This window comes from Diadema antillarum, unplaced genomic scaffold, assembly GCF_040938485.1.
Source record: "Diadema antillarum isolate AM-2024a unplaced genomic scaffold, OU_Dant_1.0 seq00000158_RagTag, whole genome shotgun sequence".
Taxonomy (NCBI): Eukaryota; Metazoa; Echinodermata; class Echinoidea; order Diadematoida; family Diadematidae; genus Diadema; species Diadema antillarum.
This window is the reverse complement of record NW_027271230.1, coordinates 122,506-136,611: the sequence shown is the minus strand read 5'-3', so window position 1 is coordinate 136,611 and position 14,106 is coordinate 122,506. Positions and strand designations below refer to the sequence as shown.

The window sequence follows — 14,106 nt, the reverse complement described above, 5'->3', positions numbered from 1 at the left end:
TCATGCCAGGCACAATTCTGAGTTGGGGCACGGATTTCCAACGCTGGCGTACCCTTCGAATTGTTTGGCTTCTGCCAGGGTGTCCTTGAAAAAATCTTTCCAGTGTTTCCAGAATTGAATAGGAGCGTCATTTCTCTGTTCTAGAATGGGTTCTGTCGTGTCGTTCTGAGCAGAAACGAAGAAACGAGCGGAAAATATACAAATGTGAATGCGTATATGGGATTTCCTTCTATAACATGTCGGAACACAACTGTCATGGTAGAGTTCCAATTCTTATAGTAAAAATATATTGCTGCCATAAAACAAACAAACAAACAAGTGTAACTACCGCATGTGACAGAAACGGCGACTGGAGTTACTGTGTCAGCATAATAAAGATACTTGCTACTGAAAGGATATCGTCAAGCTTCTATTATACCATGGATACTATCAAAGTAACATGTAGGTCAAGTAAGCAAAGGTATCGTACATAAATATCGTACATATTTTTTTTTCTGAATGTGAAACTAGTAAGTCAATCTGGAATGAAACTGAAAATGAATGAATGAAGGTTCTAGAGCACGGATAAAGTTTAGTCTGGAAATATTATTTTTGGTTTTAAAGAAAAGAGAAACGACGCTCTAAATTGTGTTGTGATTTTGATTAAGCTACAGATGTTTGTACAAAAGTTAAAAACACAAAGTCCCTAGGTTTAACTCTATGAAGAAAAAAAATATTGAATATTATGCAGATGAAATATATATTTATTCTGTATCGGGTACTCTCAACAAGTGGCAGTCACTTCAAATTCTGTTTGTGTAAATGTTTACGAGAGAAATGTTAAGAAATGTTAATGTTATGGTTGAATACTTTGAGTGGCACTATGTTGGCATGGAGAAAATAAAATAGTCCATTGAGGGCTAAAAAATTTGAGGAAAAAAGTATGTAAAGGTGACTTGAATATTCTTTCTCAAATAAGACGGTGGTTCCACTTACAAAAGCTAAGAGAGTGCACTACTTTGTTTAAAGCGATTTCATCACGTTTGTATATACTCACCTTCAATTCCGTGATTATACCCGTCATCAAGGGGCAACCATCGAGCTAAAAGAAAATGAGAGACGGAAAATCAAAGATTGTTTGTGTACGTAAAGTTCAACTCGGATGTTACAATCAAAAAGTGCCAATGGATCGATCCATTTAGTCTGTTATGACATTCAAATAGAACATGCGATGCGAAGAGGAGAAAAGAAATCACTCCGCCTTTACAAGTAAGTTTAGGCCGACATTTATTTCACTAGTTCATAGAATTGTGCTATGTTGTGAGTTTGCATTATGTCGACATACAAAACAGTTGAGGGACGGTTGATTGATACTGGAAACTAATTTGTGTGTGGGAAAGTTCCCCGTGAATCTGAAGACTTCCGAAAAAAAACAACCACCGCACATCAATCCAGGACTAAGCCCCAGCCGATATGTGTACATAATATATATATATATATATATATATGTATATGTATTTTTTTCCACGAACCACCCATAAACTCCTACACCCCAACAAACAAAGACAGCAAAATAAAGTGTTTAAACGAGCGCAAAAAGTCTCTGGTATACAATTAAAGCATGCTCTATCATGCACTGTACCGGAATTTAGAATGAGAAATACTGCGGACTTGGTGAAACAAATCGGCACAAGGGATCATTTAGTCCAGCAGTATTTGGAGTTGTATAGTGTAGTACTAGTGTGTCATTAGAACATGCACTGATTTAATTCCCTTTATATACTATATGCCAGAATCAACGGTCTAACGAAATGCTCACACGATCACATGATGTCATCTAACCAATCACAACACTTATTATACTTGACCTATTTGCTAACAAGACGATAGAGCGGAATCATTGTAATACAGTATGTATGTGTGTATTATGTATGTATGGGCTCTACAAATTCCGCAACAAAGTTTGGAAATCTGAGTTTGGTCTGTCATTTCTCACTTTTCTTAGAAATAATCAAAGCATGCATGGTTAGGCCTACATCAGAATGATTGGTTTATCTTCGAAGTTGTTATTATTGTGCCATAACAGAAAGAATAATCTAAAACATGGGATAAAGTTTAAATTGAAAAGTTGCAAAATGAACACCAACCAATAGTCATGAAGTGGTGGTACAGAGTATGTTCTCTTTTTTTTTCAGTATATCTCTTTTGTTCTCAGCTAGTCAACCATGAATACCTATTTCATCTAATATAGTGGTGCCACGTCGGGCAAGGTTGTCAGAAAAAAAAAAATCAGTGACTAACCAGACTTGGGTCATTTTACAACTTTTTCAATTTTGAACTTACCCTACATTTCAAAGCACTGCACCTCCATATAAGCCATAGTCAGAACTAGTAGGATACCATTTTACAGAAAACTGAATAATCTTTTTTGGGTACTAAACATGCGTCGATAATTACAAGTGTACCGAGATTTAAAAAAAAAACGAATGGTCGAACTCAGATTTCCATTTTTTATTTTTTGCGGAGTGTATATATATATATATATATATATATATATATATATATATATATAATAAATTTGTGCGTGTGTGTGTGGGGGGGGGGGGAGTGGTGAGGATGGGTATGTTGTTCAGATCTCGTACCTGCTCCATGAAATTGTGAAGAGCATTCAGACTTCTATTTGCATTATCTCTAAGGAGGTCCACGTCCACATCTATGCCCGATCCAAAGTCGTGGTTCTCGAAGAATTGCATCTGAGCGACAAATCGACGGAGAATGGATAACCTCTTCGTCAGTCTCACTAAGCCTGCGCTCCCACTGGGTCTCGACTGGAATCAATGATAGTCGATAATTTATTTAATCAAAGATGTTTAAGAAAATTAGTAAGATACACACACACACTTACATACACATTATCTTCATGTACACCTTTGACGATAGATTTCAACATTGATTACAAGATAGTTCATCGGTATTTCATTATAGATGAAGTACAACATGTAAAATAAGTCTACATAAATACTGGTCGGTGATTGGCCATACTGTAATCACGTGACAAATTCAGAGAGAATCAAAATCGTTGTATTGCGAGTAGTGACGTTAATTCAGGTTGTATAATTCCAGAATATGACTGTCTACCGACTCGACGGGATGAGAATGAAACTACAATTGTATATACATTTTATAAAAAAATCAGATATAGAAATATAGAAATTTATATTTGTATACCCGCTACAACTTATGACGGAGCACGGACGCGCGCGCACACACGCACACGCACACGCACACACGCACACGCCCGCACGCACACACACACACACACACACATACACCTATGTCGACTAAAACTCACAACCGTTAAATTCATCATGAACGTTACCTATTTTCTCGTAACGGAATACTCACCGGAGGGTACTCCCATGAATAGTTTGCTGGTGTAGGCGGCTGTGATATGTGAGGGGGAAAAGGGGAGACAGGGCACAATCGAGTCAATCATCACATTCAATTTTGTACTTTATAAACGCTTCAGAAAAATAATGATATGACCTTTATCTCGCTTTGGAGATGTTTTTCCTCATCACGAGTATACCCAAAACAAAGAAGCTGGGATTCCCAAATATTCCGCCTCATGGGATTTTAAGTGAGCGAGGCTCCGAAATGAACCTCTACAATTGTGAAACATCTTTAGAAGCAAGGGTATTAGCACGACATAATAGTGAAGTGTGTCTCTACAAGAAATAGGTTCTGTCAAGGCTATAAGAGCAGAGATGTTAAAGGCGAACAAATTTAGCAATATTTCAGTCCTTTTATACCAGCAAATTCAATGAATCAAGGTCTTATGCATTTAGTGCAACCATGAGTGATACAAGAGCCTAGATGTATTTGATGGAAATGAACAAGATGTACAGAAACCTGTTTTCACTCTCTGCTTTGCATTTAAAACACATAAGAAAAGTTTAAATCTATACAATATGTCACCAAACATTTCGCTGAATTGCCATTCTAAATGCCATTGCCAGTAAAACATGAAAATTGATAGTAATTGACATTGATGTAAAAGATCCGTAAATAACAAAAGAGGCGACTTATTGTACACAAAACACGTGATTCTTCGGTCATGATTTCGGGTTTTGTAATAAAGGTGCACTCTGATAATCGGCATAGCCGGACTTTGTTTTGTTTTGTTTCGTTTTGTTTTCTTGAATCATTTTTTCGGAGGGAGGGAAAAAACTGGGTATAACCAAGAGTACAAACAATGCTGTATAGACGTTATGAAAAATGTAAAACACGTGTAGTACGAACTACACAATGTCATTTGTTTTAATGATAAGGACTGTCAAATCAAATTAAAATAAGTGTTATGTCAGATGATAAATACGATAGGTAAGTTGGAATATACAAGTGTAATAGTAGTGGAAAATGAGCAAAGAAAATGGGATTCCATTTTCTTTGCTCATTTTTCCATTAATAAATTATATTCATATCTGGTCAGTTTTCTTCTGTGTACATTTGTTAAATGTTTAATAATAATAACAATCGTAAAATACAGAATGTAAGATTCTTAAAGGAGCCAAGTCTTGGGAGAAATGCATCATACTAGCTTCAGTAACTCTGTGCATATCAAATGAGGGAATATCTTACGTCTGTATCTTAACAGTCATGTCTACGTCATGTTCAGTCGGAAGACAAACACATGTAGTTTTTTCTCTTTTTTATCCTCTCTTTTTAGAATAGCAAAAATGTAGGGTTCTGTACAAGAATTACCTACAGTATTTGAAAAAATAAACAAACATACTTTTAGTTTACATATTTGTAATAAAAAAACACACATATGTGCAAATATAATCCCACCAACCAACAAATAAATCAACAACAATAAAAACCTAAAACAAAACGAAAGAACCAAAAAGCGTGTTGACGCGCCTCGATATGATTGCGGGGGTGATTGCAAGTATTTTGTAACAATTATGACGCGGTGATACTCTCGACAAAGTTAAATGAGGTCTGACTCATATTTGAACGCAAAATAACGCGAGGAACATCACACACTTCATCAGTCTCGGGGCGATTTAAGCACCAAAGATGACAATGCTCATCATACGAACCAATCTGATATCTGGATTTGAGGAGATGTATACTGTGGCATTTCTAGCTGACTCCAGGTAGACCAAGGTGACGTTGTCAAGGAAACACGTTTCCCTGCTGTAATTTGCCTGTTGTCCCAAGATACCGTAGGAACAGAAAACCAACACGACCAAGCCTACTAGGACAGACATTTCTGCAGCCGATTTTCTGTTGTGATGTGTCTTTTCCCGCCGACAGTTATGTGAAAATCTCAAACTTGGCTGAAAATCTGTTAAGTACAGAAATAAAAGGGCAAAATATACCAACAAGAAGCAAATCGTCAAAGACGTTTTGTTTGTTTCTTTTGCTTTTGAAAACCCATGTGCAGGAATTAGAAGTCACGTGACATAAACAGGTAGAGAAAGAAGGAGCAGTAATAATGTCAACCCATGCTGGAATTGATCGTAGTTAAATTACTCCCATTGTGGAGACGGCTAGACATCGGAATAAAGTCTGCAATAATCTAGAGATTACAAATTTTTTGATTTGGCTGTGTCATTGTGGAGTATTTTGTTAGTTCCTCATTCATAAATCATAATTACAAAGGCTATCACAGCATGACATTTCAGGGTATACCCAAAGGTATCAAACTGACTTCAACGATTATTCACAGTCTATGCAGTTATACATCGAAGAACAGTGGCTGGGTCCAAAATAGGATTAAGATGAACGGTATCTCAACTTTTTTCCTCTACTTCCTTTCTGTGCATCTTCATGATTTACTATAAACATTTTTTTTTTTACTTCTACCCTTCTTAAATCTTAAAATATCTTGTAACATGTAGGAGGCCAATGTAATTATGACAACCTTTTGCGCTCCCGGCAGAGTGATAAAAACTTTAGTCACTTTAAAGAATTGCATATAGTCCCGCTTGTAGAACAGGGACATTTTAGACAAAGGTCTTAAGAGTGAAAGTAATGATGATAATCAATAAAATCAAGTTTGTATCTTCTTGCCACTCCAACGACCCATAACATCTACATCATTACAATGTATATAATAGAAATGATTATTTGCTATCTAATAATTTCAGTGAGTTTTGGACTCGTAGAACTCTGAAAATATGTTTCTTACCTTCAAGAAAGGAGGAGACTTCGTCACACTTCTTCACAGGTTTCAGAAAATAATGTATGCTACGTTGATTCTTCAGTCTATTTAAAGGCATGAAACCCAAAAGTTACCTCTTAAGAAATATCGCATGTAATTGATCAGTATCCGGAAATAACAGGTGAGGGATCCTATCTGGAAAAAAAAGAATACGTGCACATATACATATTTCTAGTGGGCATACTTTCATTGTTCTTATTTCATTGTCACAGTTTGCGTAAGTTTACGCCTGTAAATGATTTAGTATACTAGGAATAGCACTGAAACGAAACTGTCGTTATCTCAGCATTCAAGCAAAAGCATTTAAGGATTATTGCGCAATTAGACAGAGGTCCAAGTTCGCCAACTGAAAGAGCAAATTTCCCAAGCTAAGCCTTACAAAAAGGTAAAATTCTACACCTTATCTGTCTACTCTTCAGAGTAAATGCAGCATGAGGAATCGATTGAGATGGCTATTTACATGATTAAAACACGTTTGATACAAGAAAAGTCCAAAAGTATGAAAAAATTAAAATTCAGTGTCGTTTACACTGGAAAGTGCCCAAATAGTCCGTATACATACATGACAAACTACATACCTCACAAAAGTGACTAACCACTTTGTCTTTAGATCATAGCTCAAATACTTACGATGTGTTGGATCCAAACAGAATTTGAAGAAAATTTAATTCCAAGCATTTTGACACCTCAATTGTCGAAATCGAATTTTTGTCTAGGGACGAGTGGCCAGCTTGTTATAACGTGTATTCATAACATGTAGGAGGCCAATGTTATTATGACAACCCTTTAAGCTGCATTTACCAATGCCTCCTATAGCTGAGTGATAAAAAATTTAGTCACTATAAAGAATTGCAAACAGTCCCGCCTGTGGAACAGGGAAATTTTAGACAAAGGTCTTGAAAGTGACAGCAATGATCATAATCAATCAAATCAAGTTTGCTTCTTCTTGCCACACCAGTATCCCATACCATCTACGTTAAAGTGGTAATTATTTGCTATCTAATAATCTCAATGAGTTTTAGACTCGAAATTTTGAAACAAAATATGTTTCTTAACTTCAAGAAAAGAGGAGACTTCATAACACTTCCTCACAGGTTTCAGAAAATAATGTATGCTACGTTGATTCTTCAGTCTATTTAAAGGCGTCAAACCCCAAAAGTTGTCTCTTAAGACATATCGCATGTAATTGATCAGTATCCGCAAATAGCAGGTGAGAGATCCTATCTGAAAAAAAAGAATACGTGCATATATACATATTTCTAGTGGGCACACTTTCGTTGATCTTATTTCATTGTCACAGTTTGCGTAAGTTTACGCCCGTAAATGATTTGGTATACTTGGAATAGTACTGAAACGAAACTGTCGTTATCCCAGCATTCAAGTATAAGCATTTAAGGATCATTGCGCAATTGGACAGACGTCCAAGTTCTGAAAGAGCAAATTTCCCAAACTAGGCTTTACAAAAAGGTAAAATTCCACACCATATCCATTCCAGGGCGATGTTACTGACGATTCCACTACACACGGGCAGCATTAGTTTTGTTGCGTCACAGCACGTTCAATTGTTGAAAGTAGAAGCGAAATGTAACAATAGCAAGAGCAGAGGAGGAAACGTGAAGAATACAAAAGGATAAGAGCAAAATGAACGTAAACACAGACGTAATTGGCTGCAAGATTGAGAGGAGCGGCATTTTGGCGCGCAATCAAAAGAAAGAAAGAAAAGTTCCAATTTCCTGTCTGCAATTGGGAGAAGAATCATTAACAGTAATTTTTACTAATGCTTTTGATATATCTTATTACTAATATGCAATTAGGGGATATCTAGCCAGCCCTGTTTCAACTTCAATACATTGTGATACAATCGGTGGAGGCGAGATTAATTTCGCGCAAATCACTCTTTCTGCTCAGCATTGATTTATGGTGAAAACGTTACAGGTTTTCTTGTTTTAGCCACTGTATTTCTTAATCACTGGTAAGAGGAAACTGACAAAAAATTTAATTTTTGTTTCAAGTAATTATACTGAACTTTTAGTTAACACAAATGCGCAATATATATTCACGAGGTCAACACGAAAAAAAAAAACAACCACTCAATGGTCAGGTTAACTTTAATGAACACAACTAAATCAAAGGAATTAAAAAAAAAAACAAGCGTGATCACAGTCACATATGATATGCATGTTACAGGAGGTAAAGATGCCAGGGCCTTTACATGGCCATAACTCGAGAAGAAAAATCCTATCATTTACATTCATTTGCTCTACATATATTTTGTAACGGTTTGGCAATAGTGACACTCCGAGGAATAATACATACCTTGCTGTATAGATCATTGTCATAAAGAATAATTTTACTTAATCTCACGTCGGTAAAACTTTGTACCAACCAAACAGAGAGCTAATAAGCGATGCATTGTCGCCTTGTCTGATGTGCTCATGTGACTATATATACTACTATTTAAAAAACAAAACAAAACAAAATAAAAACATGTTTATCTCTTCTTTTCTTTTCGTCCTTAAAACTTCCTACAACCCACCTGGATAGTTGACAAGCAATGACTTGCCACCTTGTGCGATTTGCTCATGTGACTGTTATACCGCTGTTTCGCAAAAACACGACCCTTTCCTCTTCTCTCTTTTTGTTTTTAATAAGATTAGTGTTTCTGTTGTTTGACTAAACTCTACTAAGGAAAGTCAAATAGGATCAAAGAATAGAGTTCTCCTTTGATGAATAGAGTAAGTTCAAGTTACACCCAGACCAGAGCTGCACGTGCTTTCAAGGATTTGTGCGTTTTACGAAAGTCTTAAAATGTTATATAGAGCACCTACCTGTTAAAGATGGTGATTTTGTTATCTTTTCACAGTATACCAGTTAAATAATCTAATAGGTTGTTATTTACAGAATAGGTTTAAAGGGCAAAACATCCCGTCCAAGTTTATGAGAACTGTTCGGGGCTCAAACACATTAATATGCCTACATGTGATCATGTGAGATCTAGAAAGGAAAATTGCTTTAGATGCAAGTGTTCTTTTCAACATTTTTATTGTCCCTTCAAAAGAAAAAACACCCCAAAACAACACCCCCCCCCCCAAAAAAAAAAAAAGATCGAATCGAAGGAGACAAACATACAACAATATAAGCAACTGATTAAGCCCCATGCACACCCAAGTCAGCGAATACTTTATGCTAACCAATTGTGGCGAATAATTTTAAGTAGAGTCCGTCCGATACTATACAATGCCTAATTTGCATTTGAAAATGTGCCGACGATCAGGGTAGAATACCATTGGCGTGAGAGGGATGTATCAGGCCAAAAAAGATAATTAGGAGAAAATAGGTATAATTATGAGGTCTTATAGCTGAACGTATGACGATGTGTCTATACGTTCCCATTCTTTCGATTGCTGTGCGCGAAAAAAAAATGGTTGATATAGATAGAGTTGTTTTAGAATCATCGTGTATTTTCTTTCTGCTGAGAACGCTTGCTCATTCTCTCCGTCAAAATAATCTTATCGTGCAATTTACTCTTTATTATTATTCATAAACACATATCATGTACACATCTATCAGATGAAATAAATGTAAACCTCATTGAACATATTTTCAAGCCGGGACGAAAAATATCTCTACTTTTTTTTCTTTTTCTTTTTTACTATAGACGCGCTCCTTCAAACGAAAATCATCAAGTTTAGATTTTGCTTGATAGTTCTCAATACTTGTATTTCGTAAAAAAACACACACCAAAAACCTCAGGATTGCAAAGTACAATCATCATGTTTATATTTATGGCTGACCTAGAAATAAGTGTCAGAATTCAACCATGCACCGACGAAAGTAACAGGGGCTGCGGAACCTGGGAGGTTGACTACTGAGGGTTTCACCCGACATACTTCTCCCCCCCGTCCCTCCCCAACACACTGTTACAATAATAACACTAATACATTAAAAAAAAAGATCGCGGCCCCTGAGTCACCGAGGTAGGAGGCTAAAAACGCTACACAGTTGTTATAGGTTGAAGTAGATTGTGGCGTCAATATATATACAGACTTCACACCAAAGGAAGCACCATAGAATGCAGAGAATCAATGTTACTGAGTTATTTAACTCACCACGCCCTGAACTCATCCTCTACTCGTCAATCGATTAATACCTCAGAATTCCACTGCATATCTTATACTGGAGACAGATTATCGGGAACAAGTTGAATTCATTAGATCTGCACAAAATCAGGAGAAATTTGGAAAAAAAAACCCGCTGATTCGCTGACCTTCTAAAGTGCTTTTTTTCCAATACAAGAATCAGTTATAATAGATAGAAGAATTAAAAGACTTTTTTTTTTGCGACAGAATAACAACAATGAGCTTTGAATGAAAGACTTGACTCTAACTCAAAGAACACTAATAAACGTGTTGGTGTTGAGAAGTAGAGTTAAAAAACAAAACTAAACAAAACAAAGCATATACAAACATACTTATACCAATGGCATACATCTTCTCAACTTCCAATATTGGAGTCACCATTTTAACGAAAAGAAGATTAAAGTAGTCATTATGTGCTGCTAATACACTCTTTTTTTTCACGGTGATAGTCATTGACATTGAGTCCTCTTCCGATATGACAATTAATGCAATGGAATGGACGGAATGACATCATTTCCATTCAAACGAGTTGGGGATCCCCCTCTCAGCTTTATTTGCTATGTAGTTTACAGGGAAGCAGCAATGTTTCATGAAGGTAGCACCAATCATTGCCAATCTCATGAACATATTAGACGATTGTCAGCGGAATTGACAAACAGCATATACTCTGAATTATTCTCGCGTCATTTCGTTCTTTGCACAGAACGAATGAATCACAGTCTGTAAGGTGTTTTAATAAATGTTTTTAATGAATCTTGAATTTAGATGAATGTCATTATGAATAATGAAAGCCATATTAAGTACACACAGAGAGGTAAGCCAAAAATTGTGAGTTCGAGGAATAAAACTAAGTTTTATTTTTTCCTATTGATACTCGAATATCATCAAACCAATGCGCTATCTATGAAAAGTCTACTATCAATATCACATTGTTGATAAGACGTTATAACTAGAACACACATGGATTTTAACCTTCAAATAAAACTTGATGTGTGTGTTTTTTCATGTACCAGCCAAGCAGGAAGAAGCTCAAGCCAAGTAGCATTCAGACAGCATTATGATCGCATGATCTCAAGTCGAACATACTCAAGTTACAAAGAACTGAAAAGTAGGTTGGAAGTACATGGGAATTTCGCATCAACAGAGATGACACAGCATTAAAAATCGACCTTTGTTGTCCTGAGAGCGTGAAGTTTCCCCCCGGCTCGGAGTCAGGAGTTCGCACATGATAATGGTAGTCAAGTGCACGTGCTGCAGCGACACATAATTATAATGATATGCCCCGCCGCTTCGTTTCAAGGTTTGGAAGAATAGACTAAAAATAGAAATGTTTCTGGGTTGTGAGGACATTCACATCTCTTAGTCTGGGACAAGATTTCAGACAGCATGATATGGGTAGCAGTCTTCAGTTCATGGTACGACTCTAAAAAAAAAAAACAACAAAAAATTAAAATCTTTCTGATCATTTTAAAACAAAATTTTCCGGCAAAGCAGTGGTCATATTATCCTCTCGGTAGAATGTCAATCATCGCAGTTATTTTCATTTAAATAGATTTTTTGCCTTCCTTTGTCTCTTACTCTGTGTAATTGAAAGCATAATACACATACACAATTATCTTGTTGTTTGATATATGTCCATTATCTAAATCAGATAACTTGGTAAGTTACTAATTAGTGCAATGTACTGACAGTCTATTAACATTCAACTGTACATAGCCTTACATCTATGTATTCAATACACATACACACAGACAAAGACACACACACACACACGCATATATATATATATATATATATATATATATATATATATATGTATACAGAGAATATAGGCTATAAAATTGATAGATAGAGAGAGACATAGTGTGTGTTTATATATGTATTTAAGCATCATTCATATAAAATGATCCAGACTGTAGTCGGTAAAAACTTCGTTTATCTAATGAATGATCTAGTAATAAGAGACGTAAATGATCCAAGCGAAACCATTAGGCTGTAGGTACAGCTGTTACCAGTGAGTCCCATAACACTGATCCAACTGAGATCTCGCAAAATACAATGTACTTTGTACCAGGCTTCACCGTCATTGTAGTGATCACCTATAGCAACTGCACAATGATGATGAAATTGATGACGGTCACATTTGCACTAATGATGATGACGTAACAATGCTTTTTTCGACATTCTTCGGGCATCAAGGACACGTCTTTGATAAACTTGTTGTGTACACTCACCCTTTCAGGGAGATAAAAATTCAACCCTCATTTGTCTCGTTTTCATCCCTTTATTTACTCAGTATCTTTATAGTCATTTATGTAATCATCTAATTTATGTAAGGCCTACATACAAATATCGACATTTTTTTTTTAATCCGAGTATGCTTCTCTACGAAAGAAATGTATTAGATTTTTATCATCTGCATGCAAAGAATAAGCAAATTTTGCTATCAAGCGATATCAAAAAACCAAAACAAAACAAAACAAAACAAGATCAACTTAACCCTACCTTTGCCGCTGTATCTGCCAGGAGTTTCATTAAGAACTACAATTATGAATATGTGATCACATGTCGTCTCGAAGTAGAGTACGTGCATTTTACTTTTATCAACTATCAACAAGAACATTAACATCAAACGCTCTAAAGATACAATCATTTGCATATATACATCAAGCCAAAACAATACATCGCCATCTTTCATTTAACTGAATGTCATTGAAAGAATGAAATGAAAGAAGAGGAATATTGACATATAACAAAACATCAACAACAAAAAAATCAAATAAAAGCAATTATGACACCGAACATTAATACCTTAACAAATCAATACAGTCTACACTGTAAGATAGATAACAATAAAATGATTGAAAAGAAAGACGAACGTACATAAGATGCCTACACGTAGCTTGTAGTAAACACTGTATAAGACACATCTATGTTTGTTTGTTTGTTTGTTTGTTTTTATTTCTGCATTCAATCAGATACAATTTGAATACAAATTTCAAAAAGTACAAAGACAAAGAATAGCAAATGCAGTGAAATAAATCGATAACAGTACACAAATAGATACACATAGATGATTCAGGGGCGTCACCAGCTTTTTTTCAAGGGGGGTGCGTTTTGACAGTAAATGTAAACTGTGGTGAGATCCTCGGCGATGATCTATTCCGCTCCTTCAGTGCGGAAGGTGTGGAAGGGGGATACCCCCTCCCGCGGTAGGAACTTTTTGTAAAAACAAGAGTGTAAAAGTCGCGCTTATAGAGCATAGTAAAAATGAATATGCTATGAAGGACTATTACGGGGGTACATTTTATGTGACGGTGTGGTGTGAGATTCTCGGCGAGGGAGCGAAGCAACCGAGCGGGAGAGGGTGTAGGAGGGGGATACCCCTCCAACGGAGGGACTTTTTGTAAAAAGAAAAAAAGGAGAATTGCATAACAATTAAATGCGAGCGAGCGGAGCGAGCGTTCTTAAAAATTTTGATATTTTACAATTCCAAACTGCGGTTTGTAGCTATATTTTTTCGCTTTTGAAATGAATGGGGCGCACCGGGCGCAACTGCTGGCAATTACTGGCAGCAACATGAGGATAATGGCATAACGATTAAATGCGAGCGAGCGAAGCAAGCGAGCTTGAAAATTTTGACATTTTACAGTCCAAAAACTGCCGTTTTTAGCTCTATCTTTTGGCTTTGGAGTTTAAGGGGGGGGGGGGGGGCGGTTGGCGCACCAGGCGCAACTGCTGGCAATTACTGGCAGC

General features: G+C 36.3%; 1 protein-coding gene across 1 annotated transcript; it reads right to left on the bottom strand.

Moving 5' to 3' along the window:
* LOC139727890 (uncharacterized) lies at nt 1-5,255 on the bottom strand. Its single transcript, XM_071638863.1, has 5 exons — nt 5,118-5,255; nt 3,385-3,423; nt 2,622-2,807; nt 1,037-1,081; nt 1-165 (listed from the first exon to the last, which is right to left on the bottom strand). Exons 1-5 carry the CDS (start codon nt 5,253-5,255, stop codon nt 1-3), a joined length of 573 nt encoding a protein of 190 aa, XP_071494964.1.
* Between the last annotated feature and the right edge of the window lie 8,851 nt (nt 5,256-14,106).

Coding starts and splice junctions, on each gene's coding strand:
- LOC139727890 (XM_071638863.1), bottom strand. CDS start 5,255: ATGTCTGTCCTAGTAGGCTTGGTCGTGTTGGTTTTCTGTTCCTACGGT. Junction 2,808..3,384: donor ATTCATGGGAGTACCCTCCG/GTGAGTATTCCG, acceptor CATTGATTCCAG/TCGAGACCCAGTGGGAGCGC. Junction 166..1,036: donor GTATAATCACGGAATTGAAG/GTGAGTATATAC, acceptor GTTTCTGCTCAG/AACGACACGACAGAACCCAT.